The sequence below is a fragment of the Takifugu rubripes genome, chromosome 21 (genome assembly GCF_901000725.2).
Source record: "Takifugu rubripes chromosome 21, fTakRub1.2, whole genome shotgun sequence".
NCBI classification, from domain to species: Eukaryota; Metazoa; Chordata; class Actinopteri; order Tetraodontiformes; family Tetraodontidae; genus Takifugu; species Takifugu rubripes.
In genome coordinates this window covers 12,287,667-12,310,245 of record NC_042305.1, presented here as the reverse complement: position 1 = coordinate 12,310,245, position 22,579 = coordinate 12,287,667, and the positions used below count along the sequence as shown (strand labels likewise).

At 40.9% G+C, this 22,579-nt stretch overlaps 2 protein-coding genes across 2 annotated transcripts; one reads left to right on the top strand and one right to left on the bottom strand.

Annotated features, from left to right (window-relative positions):
- Positions 1-74: 74 nt before the first annotated feature.
- LOC101066967 (excitatory amino acid transporter 1-like) lies at positions 75-8,719 on the bottom strand. The gene is made up of 11 exons (XM_003974778.3): positions 8,477-8,719; positions 7,815-8,006; positions 6,269-6,406; positions 3,284-3,488; positions 3,107-3,149; positions 2,558-2,826; positions 2,249-2,482; positions 1,945-2,139; positions 1,712-1,846; positions 1,389-1,592; positions 75-1,077 (listed from the first exon to the last, which is right to left on the bottom strand). Exons 2-11 carry the CDS (start codon positions 7,996-7,998, stop codon positions 1,059-1,061), a joined length of 1,626 nt encoding a protein of 541 aa, XP_003974827.3. The 5' UTR covers positions 7,999-8,006; positions 8,477-8,719; the 3' UTR covers positions 75-1,058.
- Positions 8,720-16,701: 7,982 nt separating this feature from the next.
- Positions 16,702-22,361, top strand: LOC101077133 (LMBR1 domain-containing protein 2-B-like). Its single transcript, XM_003974823.3, has 18 exons — positions 16,702-16,814; positions 17,366-17,578; positions 17,660-17,754; positions 17,948-18,046; positions 18,124-18,291; positions 18,369-18,579; positions 18,664-18,738; positions 18,831-18,926; positions 19,008-19,191; positions 19,350-19,531; positions 19,613-19,746; positions 19,907-20,012; positions 20,106-20,203; positions 20,564-20,667; positions 20,770-20,816; positions 20,890-20,998; positions 21,496-21,580; positions 21,665-22,361. The coding sequence occupies exons 2-18, from the start codon at positions 17,405-17,407 to the stop codon at positions 21,726-21,728; spliced, it is 2,031 nt and encodes a 676-aa protein (XP_003974872.1). The 5' UTR covers positions 16,702-16,814; positions 17,366-17,404; the 3' UTR covers positions 21,729-22,361.
- Positions 22,362-22,579: the final 218 nt, after the last annotated feature.

Below are 22,579 nucleotides of genomic sequence, written 5' to 3'. Positions count from 1 at the left end.
CACATTGTTTTTGGAGCATTTTATAAATATTGGAGATTATGTGTACAGAAATACACTAAAATGAAAGGTACAAATACTGATTTCAGCTTTTATTAAGAAAAAAGTGTGTGTGCATATGTATGTAAAAAAAACATCACGGTATAAAAAAAACAAGAGATGCATTAGTAATTATAAACAAGGATTCTCTTTTGTATGAAAAAAAAAAGTACCGTAAAATGGGGGAATCGTGCAGATTTTAATACATTTACATTCCATAGATATATGATTAGAACATTTTGAAATCTTCAATTAAACAAGTACAGTTTAAAAATCTATGGCTAATATTCAAATGTATCTATATGTTTTTTGTTTTTTTTACATTTTCCATTTTTGTATGCAAATATTACACTTCGCCACCATATTCACTCAAAAACTAGACTACAAGTTGATATTAAAACCCATGAACTGGCTGTACAAACAAATGGGTGTGAGGCTTTAATGCTGTTATCTTTTTAACGACCAACCAGAGTTCTTCACTGTCAACTTAAAATCCTGTAAATCCTTAAAAAGGAAACACCTGTACATTTAAAGGGAAACAGCGATTTAATCAGCATCCATACATGCTTCTGCACCCATATTAAAAGTTTTGGCACTTAATTTGGTTATTGATGGTGTTCATTTCTTTCAAGCTAACCTTTTAAAAAATGATATTTTGGTGACTTTTTTTATCTACTGTCTAATGACTTCTATTTATGTTTTCTGTTTGCGTCTGTGTAGGTTGACTTCTGTCTAATTGTTTTAGGGTTCAGATCTCTGGCTGAAATCAACACAAAAGACATAATGACAATCATTTCTGAGTCCAAACACCAAGAAATTAAAACCGAAGAATTTTGCACATGTGCAGTCCCCATATCCAAAAAAACTGGGCAGTATGCTCAATTTTTACACTTTTTTGTACAACAAAACCCAGTGAAAGCGGAGCAGGTCTGCTCCGCAGCAGCGTTCGTTTCCACAGCTCTGCTCTCCCCTAGTGGAGGACGTGAGTAATCACATGTTTGAGAGTGGATGTGACATGAGCATCAGAGACCTCTTTGGGATCTAACAGCAAAAGCAAAAAAATAAAAACAAAAAAAAAGTCACCACCAGTGCTATAACAGACACACAGTAACCAACAACAGAATTGTTAAAGAGAAAGCAAATGTTTTTTTCCAGATTTGAGGAATTTCAAGTGAGCAAATTCCAAACCTAAATAAACTCATATTGGACAAAATGATGTCTTCTGGAATTGACCTTTACTTTGAGCCAGCAAGCTTGTATGATCAAGATTTACAAATTGAGGAGAGCTCAACTGAAATCTTTACAAGTATGAATCGTGTATTCAGAGGATAGTTCACAGCCAGGTCTCCTACATCTTTGTCTCGGTGTCAGGACAAGCCTGGTTCTCATGCACGTTCTCCTGGCAGACGAGGTTATATGACTTCTTCGGCGCTTCCTCCACCACAGAGCTGCATATCTCAGGGTCATTTTTCAGCAACTCGTGGCGGGACAAGTGTTCGACGATGCCCGCCCCGATGGAGTCTCCGAGAACATTTGTGACGGTGCGGAAGCGGTCCCTGAGGTGAGGCAGAGAGGGGTCAAAGGCATGGCGTGAGAGAAGTAAGGCAGGAAAGCAAGCATCCGCAATAATAAATATATTGCAAACATATGACATTTTTCAATCTTTAACACTTACAGGAACCAATCAACTGCAATGATCAGGGTGATGTCATCAGTTGGCAGGCCTACGGATGTCAGCACTATGATCATGGTGACCAATCCAGCTTGAGGGATTCCCGCCGCTCCGATACTAGCGGCTGTGGCTGTGATACTGAGGAGTGGAGAAGGAGACGGTGTGGAGTTTATGACGACAGCGAGGAACATTGCAGCGTTGGACAATTTTGACTTTGGAAGGTTTTTAATGCATACCTGATGGTGAGGATCTGTCCAAAGTTGAGGTCATAGTCATTGACCTGAGCGATAAAGATGGCAGCGAGGGCTTCATAGAGAGCTGTGCCATCCATGTTTATGGTGGCACCAACAGGAAGCACAAAGCGGGTCACCCTCTTGTCCACCTTGTTGTTTTCCTCTAAGCATTTAAAAGTGATGGGTAAAGTGGCAGAACTGAGGAGGGACCAAGGTGAAGGAAAGTGGGCCACAAAGGAGTAAGAAACATAAGTAAATTTTGTAGAAAAACCATCAAATCTCTTTTTCTCTTTGCACACTGGCATACCTGGAGGACGTGCCCAGCGCAGTCACGAGTGCCTGCAGCAGCCCAGCAATGAAAACAAATGGGTTTTTTCTGGTGATGATGAAGTAGAGCAGTGGCAGGACGATGGTGGCGTGGACAAGCAGGCCACAAATGACTGTGACCGTGTACATTCCCAACTGGCTCCCCATAGCTGTGATGTCATCCATCTCCACAATCTTACCGGCAATCAGAAACAGGATGCCGATAGGTGCGTACCTGAGGATCAGAGGGGCTCACCGTTGATATGGAAATGTCATTCTTCCCCTATGGTCCACCCATCCTGGTACTTACCACATGATTATCGCGACCAGCCTCATGATCGCTTCATTGAGACAGTCAAAGAAGTCCCTGAGGGGCTGTCCCTGTTCCCTCATGCTTCCTATGATCAAACCAAAGCAGAGGGAGAACACCACCAGACCAAGTGCATTGACTCCATTAACTGATCCTGGAACTGGGACTGTCTCCTCTCGGGTTATCTCCTGGCTACCATTGAGTGTGAATATCGTGTCATTCACTGTCATCCTCACATGGACTATCCTCTTGCCATACTGGGTCTTATACTATGTTTTTCAAAACAAGAAAATGGACAGTAACATAAGGGCGGTTAATAATATCATCCTTTTTGTCATCTTTGCATTGCCGGCAGATTAAATCTCAATGTCTGTTAAACCTGAAGCTTGCATCTGCGTGAATATTTAACATTAACATCATCTCACTACGGATTAAGTGGATTATTGTGAGGGATTCTAAATACTATGAAGGAGGTGAGGCCTGTGAGTAAAATTTGCTCTAAAGCCATTAATGTATCAAAATTAGAAAAGGAGGGCAGAGAAGTGGTACCTGTTTGGTGCAGGCCTCTACGAGGTTGGGAGGAAACATGTTCCTAAAACACAAAATTACACAGATACGTGATAGTAAGCGGGTAATAATAAATGATTCATGAACACAGAACACTGGGAATCGGGGAATTTCTTGACTGACTAATGTCAGTATGCCTGGAAAGTTGTGTCCACTTACCTGATAAGATCCAGGAATGCATCAGCCGGGCTGACCTGCTCTATCTTCTGCGTCTTGGAAAACTCGTCCTTAATTCCTCTGCCTGGGTGAATGGCGAGGACCATGACGATACCGATGGTCACGGCGATGATAGTGGTGGTGGTGTAGTAGATCACCGCTCTCATTCCCATTTTTCCGGAAGCCCGGCTGTCCAGAGCTGCCACACCTGTAAAAGTCCCAGCACACAATACTTCTTTATTCATCCACATATGAGGAGGATGTTAATACTTCCAGTAATTGGACCTGTTTAATTACGTTGAGATTATGAAGGAATTCTTCAAATAAATTGGGGGGGGGAAGCTATTATCTGAAAACTATATAAACGTTTTCTGGAAAAAGCTGCAGTTAGATGTGGATCACACCCATCAGTGACAACAAAGAGGCATTTGAAACCTAATGAATCTGACCTTTGCTTAATGGAAAGCTAACACCTGCTTTGCAACACCCAGATGTAGATCAACCTTAGAAAATACGTCTCCATTCAAAGAATATGTTCTGTTATAACAGAACAGGAGGGCAGATTTCATAACAAAGAATAAATGGAGCTCACTGAATTCTCACATCCGTTTTTTCTTTCTTACACAACACTGGCATGTGTCCCAGTTTTATGGCAGGTTGTTGTGAAAACAGTGACACGGACACATCAGTTACAGATTAACAGGCAGATGCGTGACACAAACTATCCCTTGGAAACAGAAACCTTATCCTGACAGGAAAAAAGAGTCATTGTAGCACGTGTGAATAAGGAGGAGGCTGGATGTTTGGTAACTAATGTCCGCCGCGGTCACGTCACATCAGAACGGTCAAGCAGCGATTGTGCAAAGACACGTGTCGTCTTTTCCTCTGTGCTGCATTAACGTTGAGTTTAACAGAGGCCACATCCTCTCGTTGACGTTCACTGTTGTTCTTATCTCCACAAGCCCCTCGACTTGCTTTTCGCCTCCTTCCATCATGCATTCTTTCATCCCTAATGCTCTCTACGCCAGACCTGCATCACCTCCTCCTTTTTTACAACTCCCCTTAATACCCCATGCCTGCCCTTCCTGCCCCTACCTTTCCCCTTCCTCTCTTTCTTGTGCACTGTTCTTATTGCCTCAATCCTCTTTGAGTGCCTCTTTGTCTCTTATTCCTTTTTCTGATGGTCCTGGGAAAATCTGTTGACTTAGTGAGTCCGGCATGCACCCAATAAACCCTGGTCTGTTGTCTGGGCAACGGTGGGCACAGCCTCACCAATTTCATCCTTTGTAGGGGATGAAAAGGGACCAAGAATGAAGCAAAGTCAGGAGAATGACCTTCTCCCTCATTTGGGAAATGTTCGACAAATACAAACGTGCGCCTTGTGAGGGAGAAGGTGAAGAGAAGGAGATCGGTCACTGCTGGGCAATAGTTGCCTGTTTTAAACCCTGATAGATATTTGAACATTTTAACATCCAGAATGGCAAATAGTACACATTTCATAAATGCAGAGACACCAAGCAATTGCTTTCTAATAAAGCATGGATATGAATACATTTCATTCAGGTCCATTCTTCTGTATTTAATGATTATAATTTACTAAAATATACTATTAAATGACCCAAATAATATGAATTAATAACACTTTCCTGATATATTTGGACATCACATATATCCTGTTTCCCTAAATATTGTCATTTTAACGCAACCTGAGTTATTTAATATTCAGGTTCCTTCCTGCTATCCTATTAGATCTATAATGATCCTGGATATGAGCAGAGATTTGAGAATTCAGATCAGACTTATGTCGGTCTTCTGAACTTAATAGTTAATTATGTTTGATATTGCTCAGTCATAAAAAAAAATTATTCAGTGACTAAATCTTAAGCTACGACTTCTAATACTAACAAAAATAGACATTTAGAAAACAATCACAACTTCTTTTAGACTACACCATGCTAAAGAAACATTTGACACTCAGATCTAATATGATTTGTGAAGAGAACAGCTGTCTTCCTTGTCTTCTACATGTTGGTGCTGCAACCATGTGACATGATGTCAGAGGATGTAATATTATTGCCAACCTGCAGCACAAAGCCACTTATTATTAGAATTAATTCTGTCATCCCTTCACTGTGCTGCCTCCTTGCTTTGCCACTGGTGTGTTTGGTTATCTGGTACCGGCATTTTGAGCCTGTTTGAGATTTCTGCTGCCCAGTGACTGCAGACAAAAGCATCCACAGACCAGATAGGTGTGATTAGCCAAAGCAGCAGTGGTCAGGGAACTCCGTGCATACTTAGATTATGACAGGAAGCCTCCGATTTTTGCCCTTCTGAAATGGAGGCAGCCATTAAAAACAACTAATAGAGTCACAAATTCACCAGTTTTAATATGTGTCTCTTGAGTCATGACATAACATTGACCATACCTACTGCTGGGCCCCAAACCAACAAACAGCATAGGCTGAACAAACAGTACAGTTGTGACACTTGTGAGGTTAATGTTGATCAAGTGGAGCGCAAAATACCATGTCTACCCAGAAATCACACAGCTACAAAACACCCAGATCCAGCTGAAATTTTTCCATATTTTCTGTGTCAGGCTGTGAGGCAAGACTGGAATTCTTTTGGTCATGGCTCATGTTGTTTACGACAAATCAATGCTTTGCAAGCCTTAAGGGTGCCCGTGTGTCTATTTCAGAAAGAAGAGATTTGATATAAAAATAAAATCCACCAGGCTGGAGTGTGTTCACTGCTGGATGTGTGCAGGTTGTTGCACAAATTTGTACTTTCTCTGTTATTCACATGTGCATGAGTAATGTTTCAACCTTGTAATTATGTTATGACGGAAAGGATTTGAGTAACAAAATTACGTGACAAAAAAGTGCTCACAAACTAGTGCCGAGCATTCTTTTGCACGTTGCTGTACCTTAAAGATGGGCTTTAAAAATAGTTTTATCATGTGTTTATATAAAAACAAAACAGCCGAACCTGTGATAAGACTGGAAACCAGCAGAGGAAGCACCAGCATCTGGAGCATCCTCATCAGCAGCTCTCCAGGGAAGGAGAAGAAGGTCACATCACGATAGGACATGTTGTAACTCCGCAGGCCGAACCCCAGGATGATGCCTGCAGTGAGGAGGACAGGAAGGATGCAAAGAATCACACTTTAATAAGAATGGCTCGCAATCATAAGACAGTTCATGATTACTGGCGATAAGAGATCTACATTCAGCAAAAGAATATCCTTTTAAGGAAATCCTATAAACAAACCAACACTGCATTTCATAACAACTGGGTTTGGGTCAGGATGTTCTGATCCTATTTCCTTGTCTGAATAACTGGATTACGGAATGATAACATTTTGGAATACCAATAATTGCGCAATAATTAAACTTCCCTGCTGCGGTTTCTGGGATTTTGTCGGTTTTTGTCCTGCAGGGGGTGAAAGGGCGCACAATTGGGTGCAGCAATTTGAATCTCGTTGTCGATTTAAGCAGATTGTGCCTGCCTGGCAGGGTGTCTGTTTGTCTAGTGTGGGTGTTTGTAAGGGTGTCTGTTTGTGGTGAAGCTGTTTGGTCGCTTCCCCTATTGTGTGTTGGTGCTCTGCGTTTTCTGGAGGGTCGCTCCTGTTCCCGTGCTTCCGGTTTCCCTGGAGGACCGCTCCTGTTCCTGTTGCCTTGGAGGGCCGCTCCTGATTCCGAGCCTCCGGTTTTTCTGGAGGGCCACTCCTGTTCCTGTTCCATGTCTCCTGGAGGACCGCTCCTGCTCCCCTTGCAGCCTAGGAGGATTGCCTCTGCCTTCAGTGTCTCGGGGCACGTTCGTGGGGTGAGCGTGTCGCGCCGGACTCCTGAGTCCTCGCTGGTCTTGGAGGACTGCTGCGGGTTGGGGACTTGCCGGTGTTCCGAGTTCCCCGCAGTCCAGGGGGACTGCGTCTGGTTGGGGACTCACCGATGGACCTGTGAGGGGCAGACGCTGCCTCCTAATCGCCGGCAGTCCAGGAGGACTGTTTCCTGTCGTCAGTGTGTGCTCCCCTTCCCTGTAAATAAAACTGTTTTGACCACTCCGCCATGGTGTCCTGGCCTGCGTTCGGGTCCTGTACTACTACATATCGGAACAATTTTCAGGGTAATAAACTGTTCAGAAAGTCTTACATTTCAAATATCAGATATTCACCCCCTTAGTAAGTTATCCACTGGTAGTAAGTTATCCACTGGAGGTGGTAAGTTAACCACCTACAATGGACCTGGGTGGTGGCAGGAAGTCAAAGAACTGCCCAATCAAACATGTTTGTTATGGCAACTCTAGAGCATCTGCAGCTCTGTGTGTGTGTGTGGGGGGGGGGGACTTCTGAGGGGGAATAAGAGGTTGATGGCATCAAGACACAGGTCAGATCCCGGCTAACTTAATCTAAAATTTTATACATTTAATTAAAATAATTTCCTGGACTGGGCTGCGGGATTTATTGAGACACCCAGAGAAAGTGATAACTTCATTATAAGAAGAAAAAGAATTTTAAGAGTCCTTTGCCACTCACCAATAATGACAGCAGAAATGGTGAAGAGCACGAAAGCATTTCGTATGAAGAATCCTTTGACATCATTCTTTCGGATGCTCCGCACCCTCTTCATAGCCAGCAGCGATTGGGTCTGCATCCTGGCTCGGATGTGGCGGGCCCCAGCTGCGGTCCTCTGTGGGTTCTCCCCGTGGTTCTGAGTCATAGCTGCAGCTGAAATTGTAACATCGGTTGATGACGTGCACAATCAGCCTTCTGTTTGCCGTTAAAGGTTTGCCGCTGAAGGAGGAAGATAAGAGTGATCCGAATTGACCTGCTCTGATCACCTCAGACTGTTCTGACGAAAGCACCCATTCATATTTGTAACATGTGTCACTACTGTGTTTTCTTAAGTTTCCATTGCTATAGAGCGCATTGAAAATGCATTTAACAAGCCAAGATCTTGATCATCAGCAGTGATGACATGCAAGAACCGCCATGTTCAACAGATCTGCTTCCTCTGAACTGTAATGAGAACCGAGTGTGTTGAGAAGACAGGATGAGAAGTCTTCCTACTGAGTACGCTCAACTACAGCCCACATTGTTGGAACGCATGTCTATACTGATAAAGCTCCCCCACATGTAGCCGCAGACGTTAAAAAGAAAAAAAAAACATCACAAAAACAAAAAGGTCTTTTGTCTACCTTGAGGTTTCAGTTAAGCGGCGGTGTGTCAGGTTTGGTCTGAGGAAAGTCCTGCGCTGAAGCTCAATCGTGACCGAGGGGCTCTCTGAAAGTACACAGGCTGGAGCAGGCAATCTGGAATAAAGAGAAGAGAGAGGAGGAGAAAGGAAAGGAGGGATGTCGTACTGGGGACAGGGGAATAAAAGAGCCAGTCAGAGAACACGAGGCGGTGCTAGAGTAGGAGAGAAAACAGCCAGACACACAGTGTGGGCTTGTGGGTAGGTAAGGCGGGAACAAAAAAAGTGAAGTAATTTAGGGGAGGTGCATTTTAGACAGAAGAGACACTGAGGAATAATGAGCTCTTGGAGCAGTAAAAAAGAGAAAGAACCTTCTTGTTTTCTTCTGTCCTTCTCAGTCTTCCATTCACATGTTTTTTTTCCACACTTATTGCAGGATTGGAGAGTCATAGAGAAAGATTCATTAAAGGAATAAAATTAAAATAAATAAATATAAATAAAAAGGCATTATTTATTATATTTATTTATTTTTGCTCTTCAGCCCACTATGTCGCTCTTTTTTTCCATGAAAACCTGCAGACTCTGTTAACTTTAATGGCCTGTATAAATATTTACCAAGCGCCAACAGAATAACTGGTTCTGCCCAATGCCTGGCAGTAAAAGAAAGTGTGTGACACTGTTGATCAATTGGTGGCTTTTATTTCAAAAGTTGAATGTTTTAGTTTATCGTTGGTGTTTTTTCATTGTAATAAGTTAGTAATGAAAATTTAAAAAGGAGGGGAAAGCCTAAAGTTTATCACATTAATTCTGAACTTTTCAGAACTGTTTTCACCATCAGACATGCAAACTAACACACACACACACACACACACACACACACACACACACACACACACACACACACATGCCCATTCTTGTCTTTTTGAGGACTTAATATATTCTCCGGCCACTGTCCCTGACCCTAGCCATTCCACCTGAAGCCCCAACCCTAACCCTAACCTCACCCTTAACCTAAACCCAATTCTACCCTCAACCTCAAAACCAAGTCTTAACCCTCAAACAGTCCTTTGAAGATGTCTTGACCAAAATGTCCTTATTCCCCTAAAAGGGTCCTCATTTTTCGAGGAGAATATTTTGGTGTTCTGTTCAATATGTACACACACACACACACACACTACTTACTTTAATACTTTATGGCAGCTATTAACAGCAGTCTCCAAACAAGGGTCATTCAGCAGTCATCAACTGTCAACAGAAATAGACATGGGCAGCACCTTCTCATCCTAAAGTTATAAATGTTAACACAATAGACAAGCGGTTCCCGGGTTCACCACTGAGTATCACTTTTCAAAGCCAGTGGGGCAGTGCGTAAAGTTATGTGTTCTTTGGAACAGCCTGGCCTTGGTGTGAGGGGAAACCAGCAGCTTTGAGAGTGGATAGAGGTGATCAGCAAAGAAACAGCAGAGAAACAGAGCAGGAAACTCCAAAGAGAGCTTATTAAATGTCTGTTCCACACCTCCCTGTCTTTATGAAAATAGGCAGTTAGAATAAAAATGCAGCCAATTGAAACAATAACCTTGGCTTGTACAGTGTACAGGTGCACACTGTATTTGTGATACTGAAACTATAATTACGCCCAAATAACATAATAATATTCTCAGCTACACTGTATTTGTGCATGCCCACAATGAAAATGACTTTTCCGTCCACATGCTGCTCTCTGGTGTCATATGACCTATTGAGAGGCACATTTCAGTAAAAAGACAAAGAAGACAGTTGATGCAGATGCAGCTTATTCAGTCAGAGCCACTGACCACTTTTTTGCGTTTTTTTTATTTTCAAAAAGAGATAAAGATGCTTAAACAAAATACACAAGTTAAAAAGCAAGTACATAGCATATCAATAGCATGTTTGTAATAACTAGCAGTTTTAGTAGCTAAGATCTCACATGAAAAAGTACATTGACTGACTGAAATGCCGAGGTTTGTTGAGGGATCTCTCAACGGCCAACGATGGAACTTGAGTCTAATCAGAAAATAAAAGTGACTAATTGAATAAGCCTGAGAATCAATGGACAAGGGACTATTGCCATTGAGAATATGCCAAAAATAGGAGCTACAAGTAAATTCAAAATTCAAAAATGTTCTATTAAGGAGTTAAAAATGTGATCTTCTTCATTTCTTTAATATCAGGTTTTAGAGCACATATAAATTACGCAACACCAAGCTTATTCAACCTGGACCGTTGAAAGTTGCTCAGTTTTAGGAGCAGGACATTGCGTAATACCCACAATGCCATAAAAAGACCAAATTTGCCAGCACTTATAAGCAGATTTCACTCTGCGGATGTCAATTCTGTTTCCCCTGAATTGCATAAAATTGGGAACAGATTGTCCTGACATAGTTCAAACTTCGGGTCAAATATATTGACGCATTTGTTTTAAGTAGTTGTCATCACAACTGGTTGATGAGGTGGTTTTAACTCGGTGATGGAAGAAAATGTGACTCCTAATAAGTAAAACAGCAAAGAAGTCAAAGACTGTGCTGGAAGGCTGTGGAAGATGTTTAGTTCTGGTCTATGTGCCCCAGTGTGGTTGAGATTTCTTAGCACACACGCTTTGTCTTAAAATTAGTTAGCTAGTGATTAGCTGCCATCAAGAATGATTGAAGGCTAATGTATGGGTCAGTGATATTATAAAAGAAGCTCTTATCATGTAACTATGGAGAGTTGCTGCCAAGGAGTGACAATAAAATGTGTAATTTCACATATTTCTGTCTAGTGTCAGATCTGATGTTTATAACACGAGACTGATTTGTAGTCAATGTGGTAATTTCATGTTTCTAATTGCAATATTTTATTTATAGATGTTAAGAAATACAGTACTGATTAAAAAAAAATTGAGAAGCATCGATTTTTCAACTTTTCCATTCAAATTAGAAAGATTTGTCTAGATTTGGAGGTCCAGAAAGGAAGATGTTACAAAAAGCCCAGGCAAGCACAGGAAATCCTTTCAGATGTTTATTGTGTGCACCACATCTAATGTCTAAATGATTGCTTTTTGCCCATGTTTTTGGCATTAGGCCACTGACAACTTTCTAAAAATGTATAACAAAACTGGAGCTGCCTGAACATGCTTACCTGAGAAGAGCGGCTAAATATTGCCACCAGGAAGTAGCTGCTGTCCAAAAAGTGGTTGAAAAGGGGGGTTGCATTCTTTTTTTAACCACTCACAGCAAACACTGCTCCTCTATTGTGGACACACTGATAATCTTTACTAGCTTATTTTGCCTTTCACCTGCTACAGCCTCCACCATTGCTAGTTTTAGTGTGGCCTCCTACAGCCTTGACCTTTCCTGATGTTCTTGCAGTCTCTGAACTATATCTATTCCTCTATTAATAATGCCTGGTCCTACTTTAAGAATTCACTCACCATTGACAAAAATGCACCCAAGAAAATTTTACAGATCATAAATCTTTATAGCTTCTGACCTGGGTGAGCTGATCCAGCAAAATAATGTCTTCTTAGTCTCCTGGTGACATTGTTAATACAGTGATCCCTCGCTATATCGAGTTTCATCTTTCACGGCTTCGCTGCTTCACGGATTTTTTTTGCGAGTCGTTCATTGCAGTTCTCAAATATAATCGAAGGTGGCATATCCGTTTATAAAAATCGTCTTGCTCAGAAAAAGAAAGAGCGCCAACAACTACCCATAACAATGTTCTTCTCTCGGAGAAAGACTCCTGCGCCTTCAGTAGAAACAGACGCTCCAGCGGAGCGGAGTCAGGACGAAGAGGCACAGCTGGGACTGAAATACGCCAGTGACAATGTTTCCAACCTTGTATTACTAGATTAAAATGATTGTTTTAAACAAATTTTGGGCTTTAAAACAGGTTTTGATTTTTGGTTTCATTCTATAGTTCAGTATTGCATTGTAAAATAATAAAAAAAAAAAAATAAAGCTGACTACTTCACGGATTTCACTTTTCGCGTGTTATTTTTGGAACGCAACTCCCGCGATAAACGAGGGATCACTGTATAGGAATGACCCCCAGCCAGGAAAACCAAAAAGCCAAAATCAACCACCTCAAGGAGATATCCTGAACTTCTGGGTTCGATCTGACAGCATTCCAGTTAATGGGGGGGGGGGGGGGGGGGGGGGTGACAGTGAGTGAATCCAGAAAAAATTTGGCCCCCTAAATATCTGTAAGGGTGTGTTTCAAGGCATCATTCTTGGTCTGACCTTTTTCGAAGTCTACATAAATTATATGGTCTCTGCTGCCAGATACACCTTTATGCTGATGATACTGCTTTATGAGTTTTTTTTTTAACCTAAAATTGAGATTCATGTCTTCTCATGATACATGTTTGGATAAATGATTGAAATTTGACTGCACCACATGTCCTGTGGGGACTTGCCTCTACATCTTTCATTTGCTGCTGAGCATAAACAAAAGGTTGGGTACATTCAAATGGTGGCTGCGATCAAATAATTCTTTGTACCTATGACATGGTAAAAAAAAAAAAAAGGGGGGGGGGGGGGGTAAGTAATAATCTGCATATTCTTTAACTTCATAAGTCACCACCTTATAAATGATTAAATTGTGTTTCGGTAGAGCACTGTAGATGAATAATGCTGAGAAAGGGGATTGCCAACAGTGTACATATACTGTATGCTTCATATAGGTCTTCATGTAAACAAAGCTCGATGACATTGCTGGGGAGAGTCTTCAGTAAAGAATGTAAACTGCATTCCTGTCTTTGATCCCCTTCACCACTGCACCAGGACATCGGCGCTGTCTTCCTCTGACTCTGTACTAGTAAATCACTGACATCCCACTCCTTATTAATAATTCAATTAACTGAATATATTTGAGTATGACTCTGGGTTCAGTGGAAGTCCTCACAACATATCAAAATTGACAAACAAAACACTGCATTATTAGAATTTAATAAACATCTACAGCCAAAATGCTTTTATGAAGACAGTATTTTCTTAATAAAAATGAAAGCACCACATTGAACACAAATGAATCAGACCTCATTCACTTGACCTAAACCCGTGTAACTGTACATACACACTTTAATGTTAGCCCATCTGTAAGGGTTTTATCTCTCCCTAGTTACACTTTAATGACCTTATCTTTGTAGGATGGTTGTTACAGCATGACTGGATCCTCACTGTTGTTGCTTTTACAAAAACAAATATTATTACAGTAAGAATCTGCACCACAGTCTTCCATAGTCATCATTTCTAACCTCAGATTATTAGAGTGTTAGTGTTTTCCTGTGGGTGTTAGGGTAAACAAGTCCAGACTGGCTTTTCACTGCATGTTAATATCTGCAACTAAGCAATAGTTTCTTAATGTATCACTGGTGTATTCAATATTGGAGAACCCACATCATTCAAGCTGTTATCTGCACTGTTGTCCCAAGGTTATAATTTTATGCTCTCCGTGATAAGTAAGTAGCACTCTTTGAATTCTTTAGTCACGGTTTGCTAAATATATTACAGAAAGAATGTGGAACAAACTGGTTTACTGTTTATCCAGTGCCAGCGGTTCATGGCGGTCATATTGGCCTTGCATCTATAATTATGTTACGTGTATTTTGTTAGGGTAATTGTAAAGAGATCACTGGTTTTAAAAAACATTCTATTTGGCTGCTTTTTGGCTGTTTCTATGGTTTATCTAGGAAGAATTGGAGGCTGATGTATCTGTTACTGCAGTCTGATACACAAATACAGAGAAGCTTGGTGCCAGATACCTGTAACTTTAGCCTGCCCGGCCTGCTTCATCAAGCCAGCCATTTTCAAACGATAGAAGTCGGGTCTCAGCGGAGTGATGTATCCAGGACAGGTTCTAAGACCTGCAGTCTACAGTGGCCCTCTGGGGAGGTGTGGATCTGGGCCCGCATTGTTTGTGTGTGTTATTGTGCACGAGGGTTTCCCATGGATCAAATGTTGCAGCGTTCAAACCCAGCAGTCTCAGCGCACTCGTAGCTGGTGTTCAATGAGCGTCATGGGAGATGAGGCGGTTCACACGCTATTTCTCCCCTGATGTGATTAAGGCCACACTGGACACGACCCCTGCTTGGGTATAAAAGAAAAGCACTTGTTGTTGTGTTAGGGAGGAGTGAGGACATAGAAGAGGCGATGATGGGCATTACAGTAGATGACCGGGAACCGAAAGTGCTTAAAATATGAGACATGGTGAAAATGCAGACACACTTACCGCAGAGGAAATCAAATTTTGTCCATTTATACATGGATTCCCGCTCTGTTTCACAATACCAGCATTGTTCAGGGATGACTAGATGTTAGTACTATTTTAAAGCACAGCAGATTGGTGGGGGGTTGTGAACAAATTTCATGTGAAATAACAATAATCTTGCATCCATATTTGTATCTGTGAATGGACCATCTATTAATGCCAGTTAAAGTATACAGACAAACAGATATTTGGGCAAGTTTAATCCAGTTTCCTTATTCATCTTAAAAGCACAACATTTTAATCATGTTCTATTCATGGAACTTTATCTTCATATTTCAGTATTTTATATATGTGCAATGTAAACAATGTCAGACGCTTTACACGTCATACGTGATACCACCTCTTTTATTTTTAGATTCAGATACATATATTCATTGTTTTGGGTGACGTTTGTCTTATTTTATAATACATACTTGTAAATATACAAAATAAAAATTCAGAAAGAAGCACAATAGTTTCTTTGTATCTGTTCCACCCATACAAATAGCAGTTATCTCTATATTTATTCCCAAAGTTCGTATTCTTATTTGTAGGCTCGGTTTGGTTCTATTCTATATTGGTTCTGGCACCAGTGTGGACGTTTAGCGGCATCTGGTGGTCTAGCATACCCAGTAACTGACTATTTAGAAGTTACCACTAGTGAAATTTATGTAGCCACACTGACCAATTAGAGCTGATGAGAAATGTATATTCACTATTCATCTACTTTTAAATGAATGAAAACACAGTCAATACCACACTAGTTACTGTGCATAATAACATGCCTCCATATCTCCCCACCATGTCTGACAATAAACAATGTTTTTCTTCCTGTTTGTACACAAGTAGGTAAAGCTGCTTGAAAGGATCTGAATAGATCACACTAATCCAAGTAGAAAGGGTTAAAGTGAAGGTGCAGCCTGACAGATGGCTTCACTAAGCAGCTATGCCGGTGGATTTTATCTGCACTGTACTCGCAGCAGTGTAACATTACAGACACAATGTAGATGGTCTTTTTTGGAAATGTTGAAGAGATTTTGGCTTATTTGAATTTTGGATGGATTTCTTAACCATGGATTTGATGGATGACGTTCTCCAGAACTGGCTACAGTCGTTGGATATTATGGGGTCAGTTTGGATGAATGCCCTTGGTGTGTTGAGGCCTCTTCAGAACTGGTCGGTTTGTCTGCGACTTGTAGAACATCTATGCCTGGATCTGCTGAGACACATGGACTTTTTACTGGAACATCACGCAGTGTGCTTCAATGTCCTGGGTCCTGTGTATGCTGATGACCCTTATGTGTGGATGTTCTCCCACACCTGAAACGTTTCTCAAATAAACATTTCAGAGAGTTAAGTGATAGAGCTACATCTTCACGACAAAAAAACAACTATTGTTTGAAACTAGACAACCTTGTTTAGTTTCAAAATTAATGGGATTAATTTGGTTATAAAGGCTCATGACTGCATAACTGATATGTTAAGATTTCTGCTGTTGCTTCAAGACTCAATAAGCATCTTAAATCATGGCAACAGATGACATGAAAATACAAATTGATAGTAGATGTTTGTAATTCTTGCAATATGAATTTGACTATTGTTTTAAGACATAGGTGTCAAAAAACTTGCTGTACTTCTTGCTGACCTCTTCTCTACTTGTATGTTGACCTAGGGTGATTTTATGTGAAACCCAAAAATAAATAATTTTGCATATTAAAGGTTTAAACACTTTGTTTAATCATAAATGTGTCCTTTGTCTGTCTGACGTAGTGTTTTATTACTACCAGCACTCACTGGGTTTGTATCAATGTGATGTTTAATTTTTGCTCGATAGAGACAGTTGTAAATACGAGTTAAAAACTGAAAATGGGGAGTCACACGACTATTTACAACATTTCTATGATTCATTTCTACTAATTACTACAATTCCCAGAATCCTTTGTGGCAAACATACAGTACGCGGCATTTTACGGCTATAAACGGAACTTTACGTAATGCCGTGTCAAAATGTGTTTTTATTAATGAGGAACACGACGTCAGATATTGTCAGTGTAGCGCTTTAACGGACTTTAGTGCGAAACCAGAAGATCAAGGTAAGAATCTCTTCGACTCTGCTTCTAGATCAATGGACCGTTTATTTACGGCACATTATCCGCTTTTCCAAACACGTTTGTTTCTTTTCTTCAACAATTAAACGCGACTGTAGTAACAACATTGCAAATCAGTCACACGACCCCAAACAAAACGACGCTCATCACGTTCCATTTAATTCTTGGATAAACAGTTCATCGCACTGCTAACTGTAAAGTTTAAAGATTCTTTTATTTGTTTGCTAAAGCAACTTGTCTTTAATGATAATGTTAAACGTTAGTCTATTTCAGTCCTTTAATAAGATTAGTTGGTCGCCGGAATGTGTGTTTTTTGTAGAATAATCTTTTGTAAAAATATTTTATAAACGTAGTTATTTATTTTTTTCCTAATTTCCTTTTATTTGGAAATATCTTTCCCTTTATTTCCTGCTGGCTTTTTAAATATTGTAGCATGTTTTAAATATTGTAGCATGTTTTGTTTTGTATGTTCCTATCCGCTGTTCTTAAATGACGTTATTTTACATATTTTTTAATAACCCTCTTGTCTTCCTCAGACACCATGACCTCTTGACGTCTGCCTGTTGGTCGTCACTATGAGCGGCGCTGCACTCGCTGTCGTGGTTGTTGTTGTGTTTTTCTTAGCATTTTTCCTCCTGCAGCGCTATGGAGACGTGCGGAAGCAACAGTGGATGGTCCTCCTGGGGACCCTGTTGTCCTGGTACCTCTGCTTCCTCATTGTCTTCATCCTGCCACTTGACGTCAGCACGGTATCGAACCTCTGACATGAGCGCGGTTTTCTTTGACATCTTTGCCTGTTTCGTTGAACTGAACCTGGCTGTTTGTTCTAGACCATCTACAAGCAGTGTCTTGATGACAATGCAAAGCAGCCCACTCCTCCAGCTCCATCAAGGCGCTCTAATCAGTCTCTCTATTCAAGTGTCAGGTAAATAAGATTTCTAGTAAAATAGGAAATCAGAATGATCCAATGATACTTCTGTTTTGTGGTCAAGCTGTCTACTTATTGGCATCTTTTCATGCTGTCCAATACTGACCATCTTCTACTTTACTACTCTAAAAACTATTCCTGCAATCATTCCTTAATCAAATGTGTTCTCACACTCATTTTTGTGTTACAGTGAACTGAAACCTTGTGTGGAACCTTGGAGTTATATTCCCGAGGGCATTCTACCTGTGTTCTGGAGGGTTGTCTATTGGACTTCCCAGTTTCTTACTTGGTACCACAAAGTCACAAATTGTCGAAACTACAGCTGTCTTTTGTTACGATCTTCCCTCCCCGTATGTTTGTCTGCAGGCTGCTGTTGCCGTTTATGCAGTCATACGCTCGGTCGGGGGCCTTCTCCAGGGTGGGAAAGATTAAAACGGCTCTCATTGAAAATGCAATCTATTACGGCACCTACCTACTTATTTTCGTCTGCCTGCTCATATATGTGGCTGCCCACCCACAGTGGCGACTCTCATGGTAAGTGACCCCCCCCCCCCCCTTCCTCAGTTTTCAGAAATGCTCACATGTGTGTACTTGTCTGTCTGTTTGTGAAGGAGGGAATTCCAGACCATTGGAATTACAGCTGCCAACACCTGGGGCCTCTTTCTTTTGGTGCTGTTGCTAGGCTATGGATTAGTGGAGATCCCTCGCTCTTATTGGCTCTCATCTTCCCACGGTTATCTGCTGGCCAAGACCTATTTCAAAGTAGCTAAAATGGCTATCGAGAAGAGCGCAGCCGAGAAGGACCTAGCAGATGTTATGGAGGTGGCCTGGTTTTTGAATGATCGTGGTCTAAATAGTCAGTTCCTACCTGTGATGAATCTGAATGTCTAATGTACTTTTCATCAGGATGTGGCTGATGTTAATGCTTCTGTCCGGTACAACACTAATCTGCGGAAGTGTGTTGACACTATTTTAACAAAGGTGAGGCAAAGATGCTTGTTCACCTTCAAAATAGCACGTGGCTTTTATAGTTTCTCTGGGTCCGTCTTCATCTGAGCATCATCTCATTTTAGTGCCCTTCGGGCTATCAAGAAGAGATGACAACAAGCACGTCGGATAGGGAACATGTCCAACCCACTGAAAGAGACCTGGCTAACCTTCATAAAAAGGTCACGGTTACATTATTATAGTGCTGTAGTGCAGTCTTCAAAGAAACAATACTAAATAATGTGCCGAACCACGTGTTTTAGGTCATTTCTGCAGTTCAGAGACACAGTCAGACTCAAGTTCAGTGGTCGATTCTGCTGGATGAGGCCCTTCATCTAGAAGACGTGGCAAAAAGCCTGAGCAGTTCTGCACGACTTTTCATCCGTGGCTCCTCCTCTGCACAGCACCGTGACTGCCTCTGCAGGTTCCTTTACTCTCCTACTGTTGGTGAGTCCACTCAGCCTCAAGAAACCACTCATATTACTATTGTAAGATTATAAAGTCATGAAGTCATGGAATACATTATAGTTGCTCACTGTCAATACACTAGATTATAATACCCAAAGAGTAATGGCCATGTAATCTTTCTTGTCTGCTTCCTCTAGAATGGTATTGGGAGTGTGTGTTCAGGCAGATCTTCTACAGGTTTATGGCTGTGGCGCTGTGTCTCCTGTCAGTGGCTGTAGTGTGGTCGGAATGCACCTTCTTCAGCACCCACCCTGTCCTCTCACTGTTCGCCGTGTTTGTTGAGGCCGCTGAAAAACAGTACAACTACATTTGCATCGAGGTCAGTGTGTTTGCTAAAGTAGCGTGGTCAAAAATCCCCGCAGGAATCCTGATTTCTTTCTATTTTCTTTCTCTCCACCAGGTAGTGTGCTTCATCACCATCCTCTTCCTGTGTGTGTGTGTCTACTCGACAGTATTCCGGATAAGAGTGTTCAACTACTACAACCTGGTGCCGCACCATCAAACCGATGCCTACAGCCTGCAGTTCAGCGGCATGTATGTTTCCAAATGAAAGCGGGATTTTTACTCTGTATTGATATAAAACACTCAATGTTTTGAGACCTTCTTGATGACAGATTATTACAGTTAATTGCTTTATAGCATAAGATCTGTCGAGAAGATGTGGTGTTCAGCCTGATTTTGTCGCTTCTTTCAGGTTGTTTTGTCGTCTGACACCGCCTTTGTGCCTCAATTTTCTGGGCTTGATCCACATGGACTCTGCAGTCTCACATCAAGACCGAATACAGACGTCGTACACCTCTGTGGGTCCCACACGCACTCGTATGATCGTGCGTGTTCTCTTTAGAACAGCCAAAATTGATCATCGATGGCTTAAATTTGTGTCTCTCTCTCAGATCATGGGGTCCATGCAGGTGCTGTCTTTCATATCTAATGGATTCTACATCTATTATCCCATGCTGGTGTTATTGCTCTGCTTTGCAACTATTTACAGGTTAGCCCCGTTTCTCCTTTTACATTCATAACTGCTATCTGACATTTTTAAAGAGGGAAATGTTTCATTGAAGCAGTGAGAGTCAGTAGTTCTGCCTACAGCTGTAGCTCAATAAATATCAGCTAGATTCTGCTGAAAATGGCAAGCAACCTTTGCAACAATAACAAATGCAGCTTTGCGTGTATTTATGCATCTACTGAAATATCATATTAGGAGGTTTATTCACTGTTTACGATTCACCTGAAGTCGATATTTAATTCAACCGATGTAAAGTAGAAACTAAATGGAGGCTGCTAGAGACCGCTGTTTCATTTTCAGTGAGATATTCTGTTAATTCTCACCATATTTTGTCATCCCCAGCCTGGGCTCCCGCTGTTTGAACCTGCTGGGCTTCCATCAGTACATCACTGATGACGAGTTGACCTCTGACCTGGTGGATGAAGGAAGGGACTTGACCAGAATAGGTTTAGTTTCATCATGAATCCGATATTTCAGAAAATGGTCTGTGCGGATACTTGAGATTTAAATAATACTTGGAATTAAAATGAGTGTCTCCATGTTTGCAGAAGGAAGGAAAAGGCAGAAAGCCAAAGATGGAGATAAACAAAAATGGGTTAGAATGTTTTGTTGAATCAAACTATTGTTCGCTCTGTTAAAAGTGTGTGACTGGCCGTGTTGGGTTTCAGAGTTGGAGGGAGCGGCATCGGCCTCTGGGTGTGACCTCTCGGACCAGATCTGGTTACACTGAATTAAGGGATAACCACAGCAGCAGTGTGACAGAGTTCAAGCCAAATGGTAATGAAAGAAAAGAAAAACCTACAAGAACCACAAAGTAAATGGTCATTAAAGCTACTGTTGCTGGTTGGACTAGGCTTTGCCATTAAGGTGGTTGATTGAGCTTAAGGTGGTTGATTGTGTTTCACATATGTTTGCTTTTGTTTTATAAGTTTCCTTAAGTCATTTGTGAGGTACCCTCAGCAGCTGCCATGTGCTTTTATCTATTATCATGAGTGCAGGACAAGCAGATTGGTTTAAGGCAAGGAAGATCTGCTAACCACATTGCTTATGTCGGACAGCTGCTCTACATCTAAAAATTGTTTCTGAATTTAGTGTTAACTGGCCTGTAACAACGATGCTTGCCAATGATCTGTCATAGCCGTTCATTATCGTTTCTAAAACAAGGATGCAAGGATTCATTTGATTCAAGTCCATGAAACTTTACTGCGATATCGATTAAAGGCCAAAAGTACACTTAAATTGTGTAACGTATAAATCTCTTCTCTGTGTTTCAGGCATCACTTTCAGCAGAAGAGAAGAGCTGGAGGAGCCACTCAGGCCTTTACTTGATTTCAGAGATGAAGCTCCACCACAGAGAAGGTGCGGTGTTTGAACTGGATTTGATCAATCACCATATTGATTTGGATCAGAGAATACGATGGTTTTTCTCTTTTGACTCTGCAGTCTCACAGAGGGACGTTACTTATCTCTGTCGCCATCTCAGGCCGGAATATTTGATGATGTTTGATTGAAGACGTGGAAGAAGAATTGTAGGTGATAAAAAGAGAACTAATCGTTTTGGAAAGAAGACAATGATGTAAAGGTGTTAGGAAAGAAGTAGAATAAATCTGAAAATATATATAAGGACATGAAAAATAAAATTATTTTTTTTAATGTATGTTATTTTATATGTTTTTGAAAATAGACTTCTCAGGTCCTGCTTTATAATATTTCACTATTTTCCACCAAAACATGCCACAATAAAGAGATGCTAATAATTAAATCTACTCATTTCTGAACCTATAGTTGCACGGCCAAATATTTTGTGCAGCGGTGGTGTTTAACATATATAACGATGGATGCCACCAGAAGTGGCTGAAGCTGGAACCGTGGCACATGGACCATCTGAACAGTTTACCTTTCAATCTATTTTTTTATGTTACTAATTAAGTTAACTTACTAACTAATGCATGTGTTCAATATTATGTTTGGGTTGACATCACATTAGCTGTATGAGATTCAAGCATTTCATCAAAGGGATTGTTGATTCCACTGTATTTTGGAACGAAATATGCATTAAAATGTAAGAAAAATGAATACGGGGTGCATTCTTCTTAAAACTATAAACTGTCATTTGTGCATAAAATTTGAGATCTACACATTTTCTCCCCTCATTGTATATTTCTTGTGTTGAAAAATAAACACCATTTTTATTGGATAAACTCTTAATGTAGCACCAATGACTCATGGTTGGCATATTTTTCTGCACTACTTAATCATACCACCTCCGGAGTCTCTTATTTGCACTTTCATTTTTCTTCATATAGTCTAATATTCCCTTCTGTATATAATCCCCCCCCCCCCCTCTGTATATAATGT